Here is a 23,672-nt window from a genome sequence, read left to right on the forward strand (position 1 = left end):
CTCGGCCGGGGCGGCAACCCGCGAGCAGGCCCTGGCGGCCCCCGCCGAGGGGAGGGCAGAGCCGGCCCTCGGAGCGCCGCGGGCAGCCCCTGGCCGGGCGGCTGCGGTGGCTCTTTAGGTTAGGGCCGGGGTGTCTCCTGCAGAGGGACTGATGGACACGCTGGTGTACCTGCTCTAAGAATGTATTTCTAGGGACGCGGCTGCTTCTCACGCTGGCAGGAAGGGCCTGGCCTTGTCTCACACGGGTGCGGGGACAGGAATACCTTGTGGGCCAGGCAGCTCGCCATTCTTCCCCTGAGGTCTCTGCGCTTCATACAGCTGTGCCTTCCTACAGACCTGCCGTCCCCTCTCCTTGGGCCGTTACCCCTTTTGGGAAGTGCTCCTGGCTACCCAGGCTTATCTCAGCCCGCCAAGGGGGAGAAGCACCATCTCTGGTGCTGTGTGTCATGAGGAAAGGACAGAGATTCTTACTCCGTTGCAAAAATCTGCTGGGATGACTCCTGCGGATTCCTCTTGGATTTATTTGTGAAGTGGAAAGGTGGATCCAAGAGCGTCTCGGTTTGAGGTTTAGTAACGCAACTGTATAGATGACGGTGTATGTTCTGTGTGTTGCTGCATGCCAGAGATGTAAACAAACCACACAGCAATTAAATAAATGAGATGAGGCAATTCCCCTCATTTGCTAAGAGAACAGAAGCTCCGGGTTACTTCCCTGGTCACGAAAGGTCAAAGGATTTCTCAACGCAATCTCAAATCAGCACTCATGAGTCTTTCCCTGCGCTCCTTCCATGGATCCCCTTGTGAGCCAAGGAAAAGTCATGGGCTGCTAATGCTGTTGTGAACAAAATGTTGTTGCATCCCTCTGCTGTTCATCCATGTCCCTCGTTTCTGCAGCTGTTTCATTCACCAAGAAGGAACAGGCCCAGCATGGATCAGGACTGTGACACAAGGAGTTAGCTGGAGAATGATGGGACCTGCACATGTTGTCTTCCCCAAAAGCACATGCAGGAAAAGGGACAGACGAGACAGTTGTCCTGTCCTTACGTCAGTCCTTGTGGATGCATTATCCTCTTATAAAGTAACTGTGTTAGGTCCAGAGCTTCCAGATTTCCCCGCAGGAGCTCCTTCTTTAGTGCTAGTCTGCAAGTGTCTACTTACAGGAGTGGAATGAATCATTTAAAAAATGATAATGTGTCAAATTCCAGGCAAAGTGGCTTTTTGAGTAATGCTTCCAGGGGAAAGAACCTGCAAGTTGTCAGGGAGATTAGATCTGCTGTGACAAAAGAACTGTCTTTCTGGGTGACCTCTTTCTTTACCCAATTTGCATCATCTCCTCTCATACTAAGTGGCTAAGAAGAATTCTAGGCAGAGATGGGAGCTATGAAATACGAGTTCTGTGCCTGCTGTCTTCAGAGTGACAGCACAGCTGCTTCCTGCGCAGCTATTGGCAATTCTAATACGGAATCTTAAATAATTCTTGGGAAAAAAAAAAAAAAAAGGCGCCTTTGCTCTACACACCCATTGGTCTGACAAGATTTTTCCATCTCTTCCTGTTTTTAGAGAAAATGAAAACCCCTTTGCAAAGAGTTTGACACTGTTATCAACTCCGACGTCTCTTGTCCATTCTCCAGTGCTGCGCAGGAGGCTGTCTGCCCCGGTGCCATGCTGGAAACACGTGCGGTGCCTGGCTAGTCTTGTGGAGGAGGTGTGCTAGCTCAGGTTTTAGCTGATGCTGGAAGCTTTGCGTTGCATTTTGAATTACTGGAGGCCAGCTTACAGGAGACAGAGGCATGAAGTCACTGTTTACCAGCTTATTATGGAGTCCCTTATTCAATCCAGAAATATACCAAACGCATTACTAATGGGAACTGCTCTGGAAAAACTGGTGTTTGTAGTGAATCCAGATGTCCTCCCATGCTGGGGATGTGCTGCGTAATTATTGTACACCTATAACCTCTTGAGAATGTTTGGTGTTTTTTTTACCACCTAACAACAGAACTTTGCCTTGTTTATATTCTCCATCTTCTGAAATTACGTCAATTGCTCTCTTCCAAGCACTAGGCAATTGAGATAAAAGTAGCAGGAGCAGATATTGTGGCAGTGTGGAACTGCATTTTTACATTTTCTGGGCAGTGAGTCTTTGGAAACAGCACTTAGGGAATTCTCAAGTAGGAAACAAATAATTGAGGAGTAATTTCTCATGGGTGTATTCCTCCAGGAAGGTTGCCAACTTTTGTAGTATATAAATGAATAGGTCAAAAACGAGAGAGGAATAAAAGACTGAATTTGTACAAAACCCAGAGGTAGGCAGTAAATGAAAATTATACACTGTCAGTGCGCACCTGCATTTACTCTGGCTGTACATCTAACAGGGACATTTAAACTTAGGAAGAGTACCTAATAGAATACTGAAAGCACCCGAGTATAGAGAAGTGCTTTTTTCCCTTACTTCCACAAGGCAAAACAAAAACAAATGAGGTTCTGGAGGACAGTGAATGGAATTTGCCAGCTCTGGAGAAATTAACTTCTGCTTTTCCCAGGCATTCAGAAGGAATTCAGGAAATTAAACTTAACAAGAAAAAGCAGGTAAGAAATTGTAAGACATTGTTGCCTTACTGGCTTCCATTCAAGTGGAAGTATTAATTTTCTTTTCAGCTGGTGCTGTCTCGAAGCACTTCCTAAATTTTTGTATCTCCTTATTAAAAAGAAAAAAAACCACAAGCTGTTTACTCAGGTTGCTCAGACTAATCCATAGGACCAGCACCTGTAGAGTTCCCTTTTGTACTTAGTCAGTGAAGTGCTTCAGCAGCTGGTTGTGGGATATCGGGGTGAGGAGCTGTGTCCGTGAAGAGCAGTAGCACCTGTACAGTTACTTATGGACAGGGCAACGTCCTCCAGAAATAGCCACAAAAGACTAGTGTTTACTGCCTGGATAGCCGTAACGTGGAACTTAAGGTAGAGGAAGACATTTTGTATGACCAGGAAGTAATTCCATCTTCCCCTTTGTACCAGCTTGACTATCCTGAATCTCATAATACAAATTACTACAAAAAGAAAACAGAGTATTTATGATGCCGCCTAAGATTCACTGGCCACCTGAAACTTTGTGACTTGGTGCCCTGACAGCATGGCGGGTTCAAAGCAAAGCTTTGCCAATGGGATTTATTTAGGCATTTCCCACAGGCCCACGGGAAACATTTGTCACCACGGGATTTTAAATTCCTCTGTCCTAAATTTCAGGTTTCTACTATGTGCTGAGGCTGAAAAACATACTGGAGAATCATCAGCATATTTCTTCCACTGAGATCAGTTTTGCTCTATATTTACCTGCAAATGGTATAAAATCGTTTCAAACTCAGCCCACAGCGTACGAGAAGACGGTGCGAGGGCTAGGAGGTCTCTTAACTGTCACTGAAATCGCACCCGACGCCGCAGTAAAAGAACGCCTGCCTTTTGGTACTCCATCGGCGTTCAGGGGTTTATTCCCGACTTTGGTGACAACCCCACCCGGCTCCCCTGGGGTTGGGCGACCTCGCAGGGCCCGCGGGCCCAGTACACGTCGGGCTGACAGCCTCTGGCACGGCGACGGGAGGAAGCCGTTCCTGGAGATCGCTCGGTGGGCTCACCGACCCGCCCACACCTTGCCGGTGCCCGGCGGGGCGAACGCCTTCCCGCCATTTGGCGTTCCGCCTGCAACCGAGGCTTCGGGCGGCCGCTTCTGGCAGCAACTTGTGCTCTCAGGGCCTGAGCCACGCCGACTCACCGCCCGCCCTGCCCGCGGCCCCTGCCGGCGGTCCGTGGGCTGGCACAGCGCTGCCGTTACCGCCGCCGGCACCGGGGCGCTGGGCAGGCCGCAGACCGGCCCCCTCCGCCCCAGCTGAGCTTCGGCAGCGCCCCCCCGCGGGCGAGAGGTCCCGCTGCGGCACGCCGCTCCCCGCCTTGCGGCGCGGGCGCTACCCGGCCCCGCCCCGCCCCGCCCCAGCCAATGGGGGGCGGCGGCGAAGCCCCGCCCGCGCCGGTGGCGGTTCCTGTGGCGGCGGCGGCGGCGGCGGCGGTAGTTAGAGCGAGGCCATGGAGCGCGGCGGGGCGCGGGGCTTCCTGCCGCCTTTCGCGCACTTCGCTACGCAGGCCATCCACGTCGGGCAGGAGCCCGAGCAGTGGCGCTCGGCCGCCCTGGTGCCGCCCCTCTCCCTCTCCACCACCTTCAAGCAGCAGGCCCCCGGGCAGCACACGGTGAGCGCGGCCGACGGCGGGTCCCGAGACGGGATTGTCGCCACCGGCCTGGTCCGCGCCGCGGGGGGGCTCTGAGGTCAAAGACGTCGCGCTCGAACAGGATCTGAGGGTGCAGCTGGGGACGCCGCGAGGGCCCATGGCCCGGCCCGGCGGGCTGCCGTGGGCGGTGATGGCCGGCCGGGGCGTCCGGGGAGACGACAGGCCCTGGGAACGGAAGGGGAAGGGAGGCTTTGCGTTTACAGGTCGTGGGAATATTTTCCCTTATGCTAGGTCCTGAATGCCCCCTCCAAAGGTCTTTTTCCCACTGGAAGAGCTGGTTCCTGCCAGGGTGGGCTGGAAGGCACATTTCGGGTGGTTTTCAGTGTGAAAGCCGCATGAAGGGGGCACCCAGTGCCCCTGCGCTCTGCTGCCTGCACGGGTGTTGGATGCAGGAGGCTGCTGGTCCAGGTGAGGTTTAGGCCTTGGCCGGGCAGTTTGCATGCAGCCAGGGGACTTACTTGAAGTCTACGTGGTTTCCTGACACTTTCCTTTGTCGCCGGGCCCAGGCAGAATACATTTTCTCATTTACACAGATTGTATAAGAGGGTGCGTCAGTTGTCTTTCCAGACCAATTGAATATTGCATAAGTATTTTGTGGATGTATTGTAGAAAGTATTGGAAGCATTATGAAGTTTCTGATGGCTACTGTGCATGTATGAGGAAAATGGCACATTAATCAGTATTTGTTCCAAACCTGAGGCCTGAACGTCACGCTGTGCTGGCTGGGCAATAGGAATTTGCCTTGTGGTCTTTGATTCCACACGAAGTCACTTACACAGACTAAAATTGTGAATGCTTGTAAGTAGGTAGCTGTGATGAAGAAGACCACAGAAGAAGGAGTCGCACGCTGCTGTATTCACGTACTGATGATAGAGTGGCCGCGTTCTTGCCGGAAGCTCTGTGAGAGTGGTCTGCCAGATTCCTGAATATGATGAAGTTGTCATTAAACAGAATTCCTGAAAGTACGCAGATACCAGGATGGTTAGCCAGGTTGTCTCTAACAAGTGCATCTGTGCATGCATGAGTATTTTTTTCTCATTAAATTTTTTCAATACTCACATAAAAGCTGTTGCACTGAAATGTGGAACTTGGTCTGATTGCATGCCAGGGGAACCTTTGAGCTTTCAAGAACTTTTGATGGGTAGAGGTTGGTACTGGCTGGTGCCCTATTGCATCTTTCAAGCAGAGCATCATGGAGATGGGACACATTCTTCCTGATAAAGTAAGAGTGGACTGTGTCAGCCCAATGCCTGAGATGGGTATCTAGGAAGAAGTAGGAGAAGGTGACTAGCAGTATGGTACTACCCCCAGTGCATCCCTTAGGTTGGGGATGCCCAGTGGGATGTTGTGTACAGCAGCTTGACGTAGCCAGCAAACCAGCCTGCTGTTCTTGGAGGAGGTGGACGTGTAACCTCAGTGTTGAGTGTGAGGGCTTTTTAAGGAATCTAGGACTATTACTGTACAACACTTTCTCAGTCCTCTCTCTTATGTTTGTTTCTTGCATTCACAATAGGGTTATGACTACAGCCGGAGTGGAAACCCTACCCGGAATTGCCTGGAGAAGGCTGTGGCAGCGCTAGATGGAGCTAAGTATTGTAAGTAATTAATAGGTTCCTCAAGCAAGATGTCAGCCTGTGTGTCTCCTGACTGGCTGCAGTAGGCATAACTTGGGGAGCAAGGACGCAGAGTTGTCAACAGCAGCTGTATTGCAGCAAGGCGTTTGCTGCCTCTTGACTGCTGGTTATGGGTACGAGCTGCTTTGTGGTGTGAGAAGAGTCCAACAGGAAAGTTCCATTATTCAGGAAAGTCCAGCTCAAGTACTGGGCTTTCTGTAGTGCCTCCTCTGGCTGCACTTGATGCCTAAGCTAAACTGAATCTGCCCCTGTGCAGCAGCACCGAGCGCAGTGGGGAGCGGAAGCCGGGCAGCAGCTGTTACCAGACTGCATTACTATGTTCGTCCTGGGTTCCACTCTGTGTAAAACCAGGCTGCTGCTGTTATGAATCCACTTAACGAGTGAGATAGCGTAACCGAGAGTGACAGAACAGGTTCCCTTTAAAAGCAAAGTGAGGAAAGCGAAGGCAAGTTTAATGAGGTTGTATCGCATTAAAACGCAGCCTGTCAGCCACTTACTCTTTTCTGTTTTAGGTTTAGCTTATGCTTCTGGCTTAGCTGCTACTTTGAATATTACTCACCTGTTAAAGGCAGGCGATACGATTATCTGCATGGATGATGTCTATGGAGGTATGTAAAGCACAAGAGTGGTTTTAATCTTTGTTGTGCAAAGGATTAAATGTACCTCTTTGTGATTCTCATGAACTTTCTGAATTTCCCACATAGGACCTTACTTTTCTTTAAAGCCTTTTCACTTCCTGAGAACACAGAACACTCTTGTCTGATTTTTGGTGTTAGAGCTTCAAACAGTGGAAAATTGTGGCACAACACGGAGGTTTAAAAAAGTATAGCTAACTAATAAGATGTGCTTGAATGAGGGGAAAATAGCAACATCCTAGCCTTGCACAGATTTGTTTGCAGAGCAGGACCCTCTGCAGTCCAGTGTAGCAGAGCTTTCCACCTTCTGGTATTTCTAGGTTTGACCCTTTACCAAACAGCGTTTTGTCTGTTTCAGACAACGATTATGTCATCTTGTCTGAAAGCACAACTTGCATCTGTTATGTCCGTGTCTTCTGAATGCCTCAATGCTGCTGCAGCCCACTGCTAGGTGTTGGTCTTCCATAGTTTGGATCTTTTTATCCATTCTTCCAGGAAACTCCTCAGTAACAGAATGTGTCCACCTCTGCTAGAGTCCTTTGAAAGGTTGATGCCACCCAAAAGCCCCTAGTAAGAACGTCTACCAGGGTGCCATGTGACAATCAGTGTCCTCAGAACCCGACTCCCGCGTTTTGCTGATTAGCAAACCTTGTTCCCCTCTGTCTGCTTCAAGGCCTGGGCACAAAGAGATCAAATCTGCTTTGTTTTCAAAGGAAGGTTAGAGAGGCCAGCAGCAGGTAGTGTTTTCCCAAGTGATAGCTGGAAAACCTTTTAGCAAGAGTAATCACCTTTGCCATTTCCAACAGTGATTACTGTTTGCCAGTCAGTTCTCTGTGCTTGTGCACATCAAATATAAATATACGCATTTGCTTTTAATGTCATGCCAGACAGCTCTTCTCCAAAGAACATCTGGAGGCAAGCTGAGTGAAGACAGCAGCAATCCCTACTGACTGCTCCCTTAGTTCACGGCCTTCCAACCGCAGAACTCAGTAAATCGAAGTAATTCAAAAAATTTCCACACAGCCTTCCAACTGCAGAACTCAGTAAATCGAAGTAATTCAAAAAATTTCCAAAGCATTTTATCATTTCCTCACTTCAGAAGGGCCCATAGGTGTATTTTTCAGGCAAAACCAGTTCACCTGCTCGATAAAGCCTCAGCCTGCGGTGGTTTCTGCAGAAATGAATTTCATTGCTTCTTCCCTGAATTTTTTTCATACTTTGTTGTAGAGACCAACAGACAGCCTTACTCGTCTTGGGGTGTGAACTCTGCCATGGTACATCTGCAGATCTGCCACTGGCTGCTGTGGCCAGTATGCATTCAGCCCCTCACTCTTCCCTTGGATATGAGGGGCTCCTTGTCCCCTAAGTCCCTGCTTGCTTTTCTCCTAGGCTGCGCTCTCTGGGCTGTCCTAGCCATCTTTCCTGCTGTCTTTCCTGCTCTCGTTCTTGCATGCTGCATCCTGGTTCTTTGTCATCCTCTTCCTCGCTGTTGCCTGCACTGACTCCTTTTTGTCATGCAGGGTTTACTCCTCCACCACGCATGCCCTGTGCAGCCTTTCATCATTCAGCCCTGTAAAAGCAACCTTTGAGTTGCTGGGCACTGAGTGCTGGCATGTGTCCCTGCTTCCTCAAGGATACATGAGCTTTGGTAAACTATTAATGCGTTTTTTGTAAAAAGCCCGGTTGGACAAGAACGCAGTACTGCACTTGCTAACTCAACTGAGTCTGCGGTATTCAAGGTTGTCAGAGAAACAGTAATGAAAGTGAAAAGCTCTTGGGTAGTGCTGGAAAGTGTATTTTCTGGGATGTGTTTGAGACCCTGAGTTTTGGGAGGCATGAGTAGGAGCTGTAGGTAGTTAGTACCTCGAATTCTGAGCCTTTGCTGTAACTTCCTAAAAGGGCTACTTTCAGTGTAACCTCTCATTTCCATCTAAGGCTTTTTGTAGTGTGCTATTATTAAAGGTATGCAAGAAGACTATAAAGTAGCTTTTCTGTGGTTTGTATTTGTAGAGTTGACAGCCTATGTGAAAATTCCTCATGCTTGAATAAACTTCTTGCAGCACAAGAGAGAATATAATATATAGCTTATTGTGGAAATAAGTGTTTCCTTAAAAACAACTAAAATGATTCAGGCGTAGCATTTGGCACACTGCGTTCATACCCTGCTAGTACTATGACTTTGTGGCTAGATGACAAACTGCTGTTCTGCATAAGAGAGTAAATGTTGAATAACCTTGGCAGAAAGATCTAATGAATTAATTTTTAATCCAGGCAGTGTTGCCAGATAGTCAGTGTGTTGTGCGTTTAGTGATCAACTCACTGCTCCTGGTTTCTTCTCTTAAACTTTCCAGCAAAAGGCTTCAAAGATGGAAAGGAAGGAAAGAATCACTTTTTTTTAATGTTCCTTGCTATGTGTTTGTTTAATGGAATGACAAGAAACACAGTAGCTGGAGTCTTCCCCTAATTCTTCTTCTCCCAGATTCACAATTAAGCTTATTAAATAGAAAAAAGAGTTTGAAAAGATGTGGTGGAAAAAAGATATTAAAAGTGGGGCAGGGGAAAGAGGATATAAAAACTGGAGCTGCTAGCTTGTGCATGGCAAAGGGCTGGAGGAAAAGTTAGAAGCAGGCAAACTAAAAGGGGTCTTTGATTTTTCTGATTAAAACCACCCCAAACAGCTACTAATTGAAAGTACTCCATAAATCACTCTGATTCCATATTCTCATTATTGTTTTTCCATAACGTTTAAAACTACAACAATCTTTAAACTCTTTAGAAATAAAAAAATACTAGTGTGCCATTTATGGCGTACAGCATAAAACTGTGCCCTCCTGGTTTTCCATGTGTGCGTACAAGCGACTCGAGATTAGTGAAGGAAAGTTAAGGGAGTTTTTTAGTTTTGTGTCTCTGACTTTTTTGTTTTGTTTGATTTGGTTTTGTTTGGGTTTTTTTTTAGGCACAAACAGATACTTCAGGAAAGTAGCCATGAAAATGGGTTTGAATGTAGTTTTTGTTGACTGCACAAAAAAGGAATGCCTGGAAGCTGCAATTACACCAGAGACCAAGGTAGGGGAGAGATAAATTGCTGAACCTACTTGCTTAACATTGTTAAATAATTTTATTCTTGCTCTTGTGGCATTGGGTGTATGTGTCAAGCAGAGGGGGCTACAGGGTTGGCCTCTACAGGGACAGGTTGGGGCACAGCTGGCTTCAACACATCCCCACTGCAAACCACGTGCTTTCTCTACTGAAAACATTTTAAGAAGGGCAAAAGACACTGGAGGGAGAGAGAGGAGGAGGGAAAAGGTAAGAAACAGCAGAGGGACCAAGGTCGGAGGAGGAGGAGGTGGTGTTCTGAGGCACTGGAGCAGATAATTCCCTGCTCTAGGGGACAATAATTCAGCTGGAAAAGGTTTACGGACTTTTGGGCATAAGGACTTTCTCCTGGCTATGTCAGGCCATCTTCAGATGTGATGCACTTATGTTTTCAAAAGCTTTGATGTTCTTCCCATGTATCAGGTGGTTTCATGGAGAATATTACCTCTCCCAAGAAACCTTGCCTTTCTTCAGCAGGGACGCTTTCTCATTTCCACTCTGCAAACAGCCATGGGAAGCTGGCGCTCGACGAGTTAATGTTTAAAAGCACTGAGACTTACACGTGTATCGTCACTGGCATTGTAAAATCTCTAAACTGATGTTTTGTGTTGTTCAATTACTGCAGCTCGTTTGGATTGAAACGCCCACAAACCCCACGCTGAAGGTCATTGACATTCAGGCCTGTGCAGATGTTGTGCATAAGCATAAAGATGTTCTTCTGGTGGTAGACAACACTTTTATGTCTGCCTATTTTCAGGTAAGCTCTTTGTTCGTTTACAGTGTATTTGAAGATACATTTTTAAACTGGAAGGACCACCAAGTTTTGACCTATGTATTGTAAAATTACCTGTTCTGTTTCCAAATACAACCCCTGTGCTGCTGCAGTTTACATTAGTGAAGATGGTATGCAAGGTATTCTATAGCTAGCCATGTACCAGTATAATACCAGCAAAACCAATATAGCTCAGCAGTCGAGTAAACACACTGAATCAAGACAGTCAGGTAAGCCATTGGGAGAATGGCTTCTCTGTCATTCAAAAGTCACCATTTTTAGTTCTCACTGATGGAAATCATAACAGGCCTGTTAAACAGTGTCCTGTTTTCTAACTTTGGCCTTTTTTACCACTTCTTTTGTATATGCCGTTTATGATCTTCTGAACCACTTGATATTCTGAAAAAGGTAGTGAAAGAAAGTTAAAACAAGCAAACTTTAAGTCTTTCTTTGAGACATTCAAGTTACCTTTTTCTTCAGTATTTTGGTGAATATGTGGCTTAGAAGTTTGTAGTTTTGATCTCAAACATTGGCATAACTTTTCTACTTTTATAACTAGAATACATGAAGTGAAGACAATTTCTTAAGGTCTAAAAATGCTGCGGAATAATAAACTTTGAAGGTTTGTTCATCTTAACATGGGCTAGAAATATTCATGTATTTTTGCCAGGAGACCAAGCTAATCCCTTGTGTTTTGGGTCTAAAATAAAACTTTGTTTGAGTACAAAAGGCAAGGTGCCTTTGTTTTTGTTAAGGGTACTGAGACCTTTATAAATTAAGAGAGCTTTACAGAAAGTGTTAATGCTTAGCTAAAGCAGCACTTGAGTTTGTCTTGTACATACCAAAGAGTTGGTGCTTTCCCCCCTGCAGTGTGTATGAAAGAAGAAAAGGGAGCGTCTGGGTATATGAGCTAGTTAATGTGTCTTTTATTGGCCTGGTGCTAAGAGAAAGTCAGTTGTAATGATTAAAGACGTGTCCTATTGTGCTTACTAGAGTTAAACCCCTCCAGGCTGCTCCTGATACTCTGTACTAAGATGATCATCATTTTAGTGATTTATATAGCAATATTGACTGTAAAAGGCAGTGGTGTTTATGCTGCCGTTCTCCTGGCTGTACATTGGAAATGCCCATTATTCCTTGAATAGGCCTCCGTGTTTAGTCTGCCAGCAGCAGTCTTTTATTCTTAAACCTGCTTGCTTTGTTATCTTTGTTACCTTTTAACATATTGATACTCCTCAGTCCTTATAATATGTTTATATTATGTGCAAAGTCCTTTACTGAGTGACTGATTAAAAAAACGCATTGTTCATTATTTCTTGCCCGTCAACATCTCAGTTTGGCTCACCATGAAAAGGCTTCTGGGGAAGAAAGCTGGGAAGTTAGGGAAGAGCGCCCGGGCGAACAAAGCCCTTTGCACTTTCTTCAGGTTTTTAGTTGTTTTTTTGGTGTGGTGGCACCAAAACTGTTATCCAGAAAATAAGGCAATTCTTTTGCTTTGCAGACTGTGTTGAAGTCTTCATTTTCAAAGGAAATAAGCTTTAGAGTAGATACGACTTACTTTTCCCTGCCTCAGCCAAGAAACGGAACTTTTTTTTTTTTCACAAATATGAACAGGCTGTATGTTACATGTATTCAATCCCTCCTCTCCCTGAAGCTGGTGGGAATTAGACCAGTGCTTTTAAATCACATTTTATTGTGGGTTCTTTTTGTTGTGCTTATCTTGAATTGGGAGTGTGTTCCTGTACGGTTGTGTTTGTCACATACTCTATCTGTCTTCATTCTCAGGTTTTGTGTTTAAGGTGTTAAGTTTTTGTGATTTTTTTTTTTTCTTTTTTTTAAATAAATTTCTCCACCTATTGTTCTCTGTGTTGGATCACAGCCTTTTTGGATAGCTTGAAGTGAGCTACAGTGCACACAAGCTTTAATTGGACCTATTATTTTTGTTTCATTTCAGCGTCCTTTGTCTCTGGGGGCCGATATTTGTATGTATTCTGCAACCAAGTACATGAACGGTAGGTGTGTGAGCTCAGCACTGCTCGGGCTGCTGTTTGAAAGCCGTTGTGACTGCCAGCAGTTCACAAAAGCCAGTGTGTCTGCCAGTTATTCTTAGATGGGCCATTAAAGGCGATAGACCATTGAATACACCATTAGTCTTCCTAGCTCCTAAACTATGCCTGGGAGAAAGAATATTGACTTGACTTCAAGTAACAGACCTAGAGGTGTTTATAGCCATGTTGGCTTTAATTTGATTACAACAAAGCAAGTGGCTTCAGTAGAAGGTAGCTGCCAGAAATCATATTAAGATACAAAGGAGGTTTCGTATGGCTGTGGTGGAGCCTGTCCAAAGGCATGTTTGCCATGTGGTTTCCCAAACAGCCCAGACTTGGAGCCGACGTGACTGTAGCAGTGCTGTAACCGCACGTCCCTGGTGGCGTGGATAGAAGTGGAGGTTTTCTGGCAGGCGTTCACTCTTGCTAAGACAGTGGCAGCCTGATTCGTGTGCAGTGTCCTGCTTGCTGGCAGTTAGCGGTAGTGGGCTTGGGAAGGGGCTGTGGGCCCGCTGCTGACCAGAGCTTTGGAAAAAGCTGAAATCTGCCTTATGATTCATGTGCTGCACGAGAAGGACGGTGTAGCAATGAGAAAGAACCCAGCGTCCTGCAAAAGTGGGATTGTGTTAGCACAGAGACAGAGAAAATGGGTGTTTGTGGCAGAACCCTGGAGCAGATGGAGTGGCTGATTCTCTTCTTGTCATCTTGCATTTTTAGGGCATAGTGATGTTGTAATGGGACTTGTTTCACTAAACTGTGATGATCTCTATGAAAGGCTCAAGTTCTTACAAAACTGTAAGTACATCTGGGGTTTTTTAAACTCATTTACACATCGGAGGATATGCCTAATGCAGAATTTTCTAATATAGATTGATTTTAGCAATTTAAGTGGCTCTTAATTGTAATGAATAAATTTCTGTACAGTGTTCTGTCTGCCCTCTGTCTACAACAGAAAGAATAAAGGTGTATTATGTCTAATAAATTGAATCCTTGAGTCTTCAGCTTGTTAATTCAGCTCATTAATTTGCTTTCTGTGTATGTGAGATGAAGACAGATTGCATCAGATGTCTTTCCGCTTGTCGTGTTCTAACTTTAGAAATTTTGGAAATTAAGACTAGTTTTACTAAAAAAAAAAAAAATAAATTGTATTATGTGGAATTTTGTTTCAATTTTTGTAGCTCTTGGAGCTGTTCCCTCTCCCTTTGACTGTTACCTGTGCAATCGTGGCTTGAAGACGCTAGAAATCCGAATGAAGCAACATTTCCGCAACGCATTGGCTGTTGCTCGATTTCTTGAGTCAGATTCCCGGGTGGAGAAAGTAATTTTCCCAGGTAGGCTGGCAAGACTTCAGAGCAGTGCTGGGTTTGAGTACTGTCATTCTACGTGTCGTTTGTGCTCCCTTCCTGTCTGGTGACTCTGGGTTAGGTGTCCACCTCGGCAATGGGCTGTTTCTACATAGCTGAGATTGAGCTGCTTTACCCTTTGAAGTGATGGTAATTAACTTAAAAGCAACTTCTACAAATTCCAGGCTTGCCTTCACACCCTCAGCATGAGTTGGTCAAGCGGCAGTGTACTGGCTGTCCTGGGATGGTGAGCTTTTACATTAAAGGAAGTCTCGAACATGCTGCTACCTTTCTCAAGAATTTAAAGGTAAATACATGCTGCCTTAAAAGGACTTGAGCCTGTCCTTCTGAGGGGGATAATGGAAGGATGTGGTTTTTCTTCGGGTGGGGAGAGCCTTTCTCTGTACTTGCAAAGCTCCTAAAGTCTTTTGGGTGTAACTAAATGATAGATTATTTGTAAGTGGGAGGCTAATGAGAAGGAAGAGGATGCCTCAGCTCATTTGAAGTACTTGTTTATGCAGTAGGGTGTAGTATAGCCAGGTTAGCCCAGGCATTGCTTCTAATAAAAGGCCTGCATGCCAGCCTTTTGCAAAAATACCTGTAGTATTTGAAAGCGGAGAAGCTGTGGCTGGTGTAATACTGTTGTAATATTTCCAAGTGCTCCTCAGGAGAAAAACCCATAGAGAAATTACATGAATCATGTAGGAAAGAGGAAGTCCCTCAGTTCCGAGAATAGTTGTTTATTTTGCCTAAACTACAGGGTTTTACTTTTGCAATGTATTAATTCTGCCTGTACTCCTTAATGTGTTTGCTAGTCTTGATCTCTGGTTAATTTTCATCCTGCTCTTTTTGCTGGTTTCTTCTTGGAAAAACAAATCAGTAATAGTTGACTGAAGGTAAATTACAACTTCCTTCTCCCCCTGTCTTACTCACTTGCCAGCTAATGTCATCAACTGAAAATGAATTTACTAAAAATACGATTTTCCCACAAAACATCCTTTTACATGAGAGAGAGCGTTTAATCCTGGCACAGGAGATATACCAGCTTTGACAAAAAGCACCAGAGAATACATTCCAGAAGTAGCCCATTATGGGTATGTTCACTTCAGCCCTTGGCTAACCATCAGTTTGTACAAAAGTAAAGCCATTTCCCTAAACCAGGCTGAGAAGAGGATTCTTTAGTTGGTAGGTTTAGTTGTGTGTGTTTGGTTTTTTTTTTTAAAGAGGAAAAAAAGTCAGTATGAGCAACTGGGGCTGCAAAGCAATGTTGAGGGCAGTAAGTGCATTCGCAGCAGGCACATCGTGAATCACTGTTTGAGCACAGCTGGCTCTCTAGAGAGCCTTTTCATCATCCAGGCATAGATGTCCACAATTCAAAGAGCAGTGCTAAAAACTCCTTACCTGACAGTCGGTGCTTCACAAACACTAGTCCTGTTAGGCACTGAGAAATTTAGGCTGGTTTTCAAAGTACTAAACTAACCATCAGACCCAAGGAGTGGAAGAAAATCTGTTCAGCCTTATGGGAAGAATCTTAAATGTCTGGGCTCTTTGCCAGTCAGAAAAGCATCGGTGTTAAATGTGAACAGCGACGAGTGATGCGGAAAGAACAGTATGTAAGGATAGGATATAATCATGTAAACCGTAACTGAAATTTTTGAGATCCGAGTCTTGCTTTGTTCAGGCAGCCTGCTCTATCCTTCCTGTGAACAGAACGAAGACTGGTGGTGCCCAGGCAGAACCCGTTCCCTCGTGTTGTGTGTTTTCCCTTCTGCACTTCTGCCATTGCTGCCCATGCATTGCATTGTAGCAACTGCTCCTGAGTTGTATTTGCTCAACATGGGCATATTTTAATTTCAATTTTGCTCTTCAGAGCCTTTTTAGAACAAGTCTACTCCAAATCTTAGTAGCTCTTACCTGCTAAATGTACACTTTTTCACCTAACTGTAACTAATACCTTTCATAATAGAAAAGTTGTTCTAGAAAAAAATTAGAAAAAAGCCCCAAACAAACCACTAAACTTTCCTTTTTCCTTAACTGTCTACTTCTAAGTGTTCATAAACTTACACTTCTTTTAACTTCTGTTTATTTTTTTCCTGTAGGTATTTACTCTGGCTGAGAGTCTGGGAGGATATGAAAGCCTAGCAGAGCATCCGTAAGTCATTTTTCATCTTAAAAGTACTGCTGCAGAGTAACAAAAAACTTTCTGATCTATTTTTATGGGAGTTACAAAATTTTTCTAGTACACAAAGGTAAGATAGTTTGCATGTCACTGAGATTCGAGGATAGTACGTTGCGTAGCAGAAAACCCAGGGGCTGCTCCAGAAAGGAGCGTGACAGTTGTGAATGTAAGAATGCAACGATGAAAGCGTTTACACGCTTCCTTGTTTTGACTGGGAGCCTGAGCTGCAGTGTGTTGCTGTGATAACAAATCCCAGAAATCAGCCTGTGTTTGAATAAGTAGTATTGAGCAGATTTGGTCACGCTGGTGAGGGAAGAGGCCTGCCGTTCTGCCTGCTTGCACAAGAGGGCACGTTCAGTATGCTACACCGAACAGCATCGCTCTGCGTGTCAGGTGAATTCTGCTGGGATTTTGGTAATGCTTAGTTGCCCCTGTCTAGGTTAAAAGGCTAAAAATAGGATTTTTATGGAATTAGATTATTTTACTTAAATCCAGTTTGCTTTTCAAAAAGCTACATGGAAAGTTATGACTAAACTTATGCTACATCACTTCAGTTGCTCATTTTAGAATAACAGCAAATCTCAAAACACTCAAGCAGTTGAAAGATAATTGTGAATTGGTGGATGTTGGTGACTGAGCATATGGGGGAAGTAGCTTCTTACCTGTATCTTCCATAGCTGCAGAGGATAAACTCTGCACTGTAAGTGGGTTCAGTCTGACAAGTGATCTGAGAAACGAGAAGTTTAAAAACCAAAAAAAGTCAGGAGATTTCATACTGGAGACTGCGTTCTATAGCTGTTTCTCCATATGCTTAAAGCAGAGCTTTACATACTCTTTTTTTAATCTGGAAGGAAGAGGAATAGGATTTTCTCCTTTTTCAGTTCCAGATTGTTAAGTATCTACTCCTTGTTCATCTGTAGCTTGGAAATGCTTTACTGAAATGCTGGCAGCTACTTGTCTGCAGTTCATGTAATTTACAGTAACTGATGACAGGATCTCTTTTCTTCTGTGGGTTAACTGGCACAAAAGGTCCAAAATCTTCATGGAATTTCAGGGGATGCTGGCAAGAAAACAATTTGTTTTGTCTTTACCAATAAAAGTAAAAACTTCTTAGAAAAAAGGCCATTTTTTTTCCTCCAGGGCCATCATGACTCACTCTTCAGTGCCTAAAGAAGATAGAGAAGTTCTTGGAATCAGTGATACATTAATTCGCCTATCAGTTGGTTTGGAAGATGAAGAAGATTTACTGGAAGACGTAGATCAAGCTCTGAAAGCTGCGGTAAGTGGGTTGCTACCTTAGTGCTGCCACTCTAAAAATAATTTCCCCTCTAGTCCTCTGCCTTTTCACTGAACTGTCTCCTGGTAATTCTTGCCACACTTCATTTTTAAACTACTCATCAGCGTGCCTTGGAGAGTGCATGTGGTTATGAAGCTGTTGTTGTTGGGTTTCTGCATGCATCAAGGTTTGCAATCCTTGTCAGTCACAATTTGAGTTGCTCCGGGTTCCCGTACAGCAGACAGGCCGTCCCTGGTGCCCGAGTGACGGGGATTGCTGCTAAAGTCAGGCTGAAGACACCTCTCGTATAGGCATCGAAGTGCTGAGTGGGTGCTTTGGATTTGTCGTGTCATAGTTTGAGGGTTGAAATGTATTAAAGAGCTTCATGAAAGAGCTTCTACCAGACAGTAAGTCCCATATTTGAGTAACACTATTTTGTTTAGAAGCGCTACTTACACCCCTACTCAAAGCTCTGTATTTCAGACAATAGCTCAAAATTGCTCTTTACACATGGTAATTAATGTGATGCCATAAGCAACTTTTCTTCTCAAGGCAGGTCACCTAAAATACACGAGGTGTAGATGTGTGTGTGTGTGTGTGTGTGTACATGCATGTGTGCAGGGGAGCGGCTGGTTAAATGTGTATTGTCTGTTCGTCCTACACAGATTTGTGCTGTGCTTTGAATCACTAATGCTGTGACAGAAGGAATAGTGGGGGGTTTTGCAAGCTACTTTATCACTTTTTTTTTTTTACTGGAAAGGATTAGTCACAGCTGAAACACATGAAGTATGGGCACTTGACTTTGAACTGGTACCGCAGTCTGATTGATCCCCTTTGGCAGCTGCAGACTTGCCATTTGATGTACCAGTATTTCTCTGCAGAACATGCCATGTCGTACTGTACGCTGTATTTATCATGCTGTGACTTATCAAGGGCATTGACAATGTCTTTAGTTTCTGCAATTGCAGATAACTTAGGTGAGTTTCCCAGGTGATCCCAGGAAGCAGATCACGTCGTGTGAAAGGTCCTTTCTTTTTCCCGGGAGGAGGTCCCTGACCTTTGGGCTTGCAGGAGAATTCCTCTTGATGCGAAACCTCATGACAGCTTTAGATCTGAATGTGAGAGCAAAGCCTGTGAACCAGATACCTTAAGCCTACCCAGGCTCTCTGCCTCAACCCCTAATTTTGTCTGTTCTCCAGAGCTTCAGTGGAAGACTAAAATCCTTCCAACCTGCATAAGCACAATTATGTGCTGGGCAGAGGAAGGAGAATTTCCTCCTGCTCCTGGTGGGCACCAGACTGAACCCAGAGGTATTGCTGCCAGAGCAAAGTGCCAGCCAGTCCTTACAAATGCTGTGGAGGTCTTGGGATGTCCGTTGCTCAAGGATGTGTATGAGATCTTTAGTTCTTGTGGCAAGCTTAGTTTTTGTTCTCGGGAGCCGCCAACTACTGTCACACAATCCCATCCATAAAATTTGTTATTCTGTCTTTATGACTTCAGGTTCCGTTCCCAAGTATCCTGTTTGCCTGATATAGAACTTCACTCCTGGAAAGTCAAAAACTCTGATTTACAAAATCTAAATGTACTCTTAGTCTGTATCCATTCGATCACACGTTGCTCCAACACAGGCAAATGTAGGTATTGGGCATGTTGCTACCAGGCAGTGAAAATGTTTTGCCAGGGCAGTATGCTGTCTGCCATGCTGTGGGGCGGGCAAGAGGGTCAAAGAGCAGGAGACAAACCAAGAACTGCAGCAAGGCACACACTTAAGGGGGGTTTCAGCAAGTGTTGGAATAGTTCAGTAAATAACCACACTAAAATTGTGTGAGTTTCCTTCTTCCCTTCTCCCAACTTACACTTTTGTACTGTCGGAGCACTGTAACTCTCGTTGGTTTGTCTGTTTGTTTTCTTTGAGTGGGAATTCTGCAGAAGTGGTGACTCCTCAGGAGTCCTTGCAATGCCAAGGACGGAGTTCACAGTCTTTGGTGGACCTTGAGTCAACTCCCAGTCAATGGCCAAGGCAGAGCTAGGTTCAGCACTACCTTGTTCTCGTCTGCCACCCCTGGATCCCTGCAGGCACCTGCGTACCCTGAAAGAATTAAAAAGATAGGGGTGTTTGAAATAGTTTTGTCTGTGAGAGAACACGGTGGTATTGGTGCGTCAAGTACAAATTTGAGTCCTGCAGCAATCGTAGCAGAGGTATAGTAGCTTGATGTGCTGTACAGACAAGAAATTTTGTGTCCCTCTTTTTCTCTTGTTTGTTTGTCTGATAGGGAATATTATTAGCAACAGTAACTGCATGCATTTCTATGTGCCAGCACAGAGCATGAAGGTAATATAATGCTAAAATATGTTATTTATGGAAAAAAAAAAGGTGCATGGTTGATACAGGTGCATAGTGTAATTGCCTCTCATTTTTCTTTCTCGTTGCAGTTTGCAGGCCATAAGGCTTGATGTCTGAAGCTGAAACTTGAAATTGAATGTCGAAATGGCTAAGGAAGGTGGCACAGAAAGCCAAATTGCTAACTATTTTCCTTCAATTTGCTTTTGAGAATGTAAATCTATTTAATCCAGTGCTGAATTCCCGGGGAGTTCTCTCATTGTACAGTTACACTTCCTCTGCTGAATTATGGCTGTACATGGACTGTGCACTGTGGCACACACTCTGTGCTCTCCTGTGGGTCTGCTTCTGTTGTAATCCTTTGGGTTTGGAATTTATGGAGTAAGTAAGTGGTGTCTGATGCACACGGCCGCGGTGCACACTCAGGAATATTGTCCCTGTTCTCTCAGTGGAGATCAGTGTTTCTTGTTTGTCATGCTAGTGCTGCAAGGGTATTGGGTCACAAGGGTTGGTTTCTGTTGCTGCCTCTCACATCTCTTCTAATCCAACAGTCCAACTTAGAAACTGTTGATTTACCTTAGATTATTTTTTTTAATTAGGTTGGAAATGTCGTTAAATACTTTTTCTCCTGTTGGTGTTTTATGGAGTATTGAAAATGAAGTGAAATCCAATACCTGGTAAACAATGGTAACCTTCCAAAGAGGATTCTTTCACTTTAAAAGAAGAAAAATCGTGTAAAGTTAATTGTGGTAATGATATGACTTACATTTGGAATCGGAATAATTTTAATTAAAACATGCTTTGAATTTCCCTGATGTGTTACTTGTTTTGACATTTGCGTATACTGCTTACATTCAAAATCAGATGATAAAGTGACCCTGGACTTGGTTTAAATTTTCCTGTGGGAAAATGGTGCCATCGATGGTTTTACTTTTGTCAAGAAAAGTGATGTACATTCTAATGCATAATGACTTGTGCAGAATTCAGGCAAGGGATAATCAAGTGCCTCAGGGTGCTGCTTGCTGGGGGTGGGCAGCTACCTGGAGCAGACCTCAGCCCTCCTGCCTGCTTCCCCCTGGCTGCCGAAATGTGCTGAAGAACCACAGAAGAGGCACAAGTACTACCAGGTGTTCAATACAGGGCTGACAACATAGATCTTTCCTGATAAGAACGTTTCACTTTCCCAAACTAAGTGAAAATTAGACTTTCTGGGGGTGTCTTTTCCTTTTTGTTTCTTTCTCAAATTGAGGGCTGACATGAAAATGTGAGTTTGGACACTTTCAGTGGCCAGCTGATTAAAAGCTGCTGATTAAAAGATGGTGGTACAGAACACCCCAACACGTGTGCAAGTGAGATGAGGGGCTGTGGCTGAGACGTGGGGGCTGTAGGTGGTTGCTAGTTGCTGGTTACCAGTTGCCATGAGCCCTGGTGGTGCCCAAGCAGGGGTAACTTGTCTTCTGTTGCTGTAGGAGAATCAAGCCCTCGGGCTTCTGCACAGCCAAGGCAGGGGCTGAGCATGAGATGGCAACGAGTGGATTTCATCCAGCCCTCAGAGTGGTTATTCTGAGTCACTCTCAGTTAGCCTGTCCGTAAGATCAGTGAAACACTGCAGATAGCTTTTTATTAACTTCTCCTGGGTAAATATTGTTCCTGTAATGTCCCAGGCTGGTTTTGACTCTAAGCATGAGCAGCACATCAGTGTTAGTTTCTGTGGAAAGACCTCAGCAAATAAGGTTTTGTATATAAAATTATGAGTACAGCTTTAGAAACCTTGACAAGCTCCAGATTACCTGCGTTGGCATGTGTGCTGGTGCGTGGCACATCCTCATGGCTGGCGGCTGAGCCGGAGGGTGGGCAGGGGCTGTGACGGGGGAGACCTGCCAGCTGATGGATCAGACAGGTTGGAGAGTGGTGGTGAGATCCTGGGGCCTGGGTTTGGGACGAGCAAGCAGGTCAGAAGTGGTGGGGCCGTGTGCAGCATGGCAGCAGTAGTGGTGCGGGCACGCTGAACCGCTGTCGTGGTGAGTCAGTGTGCTCTCCCCGAAACGGGAGCCAGCACGGAGGGTGCCCATGTGCCTCTGCTAACAGGTAACCGCAGAGCCGTGCCTGCCTTCCGTGGCCCAGCACGGCGTCTGAGCTCAGGCAGAGCTTTAAATCGGTACAAACTTCTGTTTGTTGTAATTAAAATTAGGACTGTGTTTTCTATACTGGGTCAATACTGCATTTCAGTGTGAAGCACAGCGTACAAAGGCAATCCTATCGACGTGCCTAGACACTGTGCCTTCTGAACAGCAAACAATTATGTATATTGACACATAAACAGAGTAGTCTTGATTGTCTAGAATGATTAAATCCTGGGAAGACTGGGATGAAGGTATGCATACCCAACAAACACCTCATTTATTTACTTGCATATGAATATATTATAAAAGCATGTGCAAAATTAATAAGATGCTGTAGGGGATGTAGGCTGGTAGGCGATATGAAAATGCAGAGCTCTTGTTTTTTCAGAAAGCTGGCAACCGGTCACGAGCCTCAGAGGCATCGTGGTTGTATCGTGTGAGCTCGTAACTCCCAACTGTAGTGAAAAACATATTCTCTTCCACGTTAATCTCTTTTTAAACTGTCCTGTTTGTGGTTACAACATTTTTTGACTAAATATCTGAATTAATGTCTATATTCCCAGCCCAGATAGTTTTTGTAGCATCTTCACTAACAAGGAGGTAATAAGCAATGAAAATGGCAGTTTTGGAAAGGATAAACTGAAGAGGAAGATATGGCTGCGAGGAATTGAGGAGGAGAGGGGAATGTCCCAGGGAGCGTGGACACCTTTAGGTGGCAGTGATGGGCTGGGAACCCCCTCTCCCCGCCTGCCCAGAGTGGAGCAATAAAAGGTGAGCAGCTTGCATTTATCCCCTCCCAGGAGGTGAAGAACCAGAAGTAATTTTTCCATTATTCTTCATTCATCTGAATATCCTTGATCAGTGTTTCCAAATTAGATCACAAATATCAAAATAAGATTTCACCGAAATGTCGAATACAGGAGCTGCCACGCTGCAGTAGTGCCTGTGCTGGGTTCAGGGCTGGGCGCAGAGGGGAGAGCTGAGCCCCGGGAGGCTGCACTGCAGCCGAGGGGGCAGGAAACTGATACAGACAAGTCCTGGGGCAGGAATCTGCAGCCGTGACAGGCTGGGTCTTGCCATCTGTATGGTCTGTGGCCTCAGTGTGGCTCGTTTTGGCGGATCGGGGCCCAAGCTGTCCCCTTCCAGCCTTCCCCAGCTCAGGAAGTATTTGTCATCCTACAATCAAGTCAACAAGCTTTAAGTGTTGCTACATAAATGGGCTTTGCAATCAGGATACGCTTCCTTCTGCTGAGGCTTTCCCAGGTCTGGTGCACAAACCTGAGCGCTCTGTTAACCACAGCCGCTGTCTGTGCGTGGACCGCTCATGAGGCCGAGCCTCTGAGGAGGTTTGAGGGTTGGGGAGATCAGCGTTTGTGCTGGGTCAGTGGGCCTTGCCAGAGCCACCACCCCCTGTCCAGGCAGGACGCTCCCTGCAGCTTCTGGCAGGGTCAATAAGGTTGCTGGGTGTTGTGTGCAATGTTTTGGGTTGTTTTTTCTTGTTCCTCCGAAAATGTGGGTTACTGGCTATACCAGGTCAGCAGCTCGTGAAAGCCCATCGGTAGAAAGTCTCTCAGATATGTTTGTTTTTCTAAGTGTACATCCACTGTGGTGTGCAATGGGCCCCAGGGGTGGGAGCGCTTGGTCTTTGGCTGCTTGCAGAGGGGCACAAGTGTCTGGTTTCTCTCAAAAGAATAGCTACCATGAAATGAATAGATTGTGTGTTTCCTAGTTCTTCAGCTGCTGCCTTCTGCAGACATGAATTTTCTTTATACCGTTTATTTGGGGAAAGGACAGACAAAACTGCCAGCAGCTAAATTCCCAGTGAATTGTTCAATGATTTTTCTTAATGCAATATTGGCCTAAAGTTGGCTCTAAGGTTGTCCACCCCTGGCTGGCCTCGTGTTGGACCTGCGAGGAACAGCCTCCTGATGGGGAGGGGTTGAAGTGAATGGT

At 45.2% G+C, this 23,672-nt stretch overlaps 1 protein-coding gene across 1 annotated transcript; it reads left to right on the top strand.

The window, feature by feature from the left end:
* Positions 1–4,071: 4,071 nt before the first annotated feature.
* Positions 4,072–20,406, top strand: CTH (cystathionine gamma-lyase). The gene is made up of 12 exons (XM_086462199.1): positions 4,072–4,233; positions 5,786–5,867; positions 6,419–6,514; positions 9,498–9,607; positions 10,263–10,394; positions 12,364–12,421; positions 13,175–13,252; positions 13,636–13,788; positions 13,986–14,107; positions 15,900–15,952; positions 17,120–17,258; positions 19,689–20,406. Exons 1-12 carry the CDS (start codon positions 4,072–4,074, stop codon positions 19,707–19,709), a joined length of 1,206 nt encoding a protein of 401 aa, XP_086318325.1. The 3' UTR covers positions 19,710–20,406.
* Positions 20,407–23,672: the final 3,266 nt, after the last annotated feature.

The sequence above is a fragment of the Leptosomus discolor genome, chromosome 3, assembly GCF_034619465.1.
Source record: "Leptosomus discolor isolate bLepDis1 chromosome 3, bLepDis1.hap2, whole genome shotgun sequence".
NCBI classification, from domain to species: Eukaryota; Metazoa; Chordata; class Aves; order Leptosomiformes; family Leptosomidae; genus Leptosomus; species Leptosomus discolor.

What these genes read in the sequence shown, in the direction of transcription:
- CTH (XM_086462199.1), top strand. Translation starts at nt 4,072, where the DNA reads ATGGAGCGCGGCGGGGCGCGGGGCTTCCTGCCGCCTTTCGCGCACTTC. An exon ending in TTATGTCTGCCTATTTTCAG is followed by an intron (nt 10,395 to 12,363) that starts GTAAGCTCTTTG and finishes GTTTCATTTCAG; the next exon opens with CGTCCTTTGTCTCTGGGGGC. An exon ending in GCTCAAGTTCTTACAAAACT is followed by an intron (nt 13,253 to 13,635) that starts GTAAGTACATCT and finishes CAATTTTTGTAG; the next exon opens with CTCTTGGAGCTGTTCCCTCT.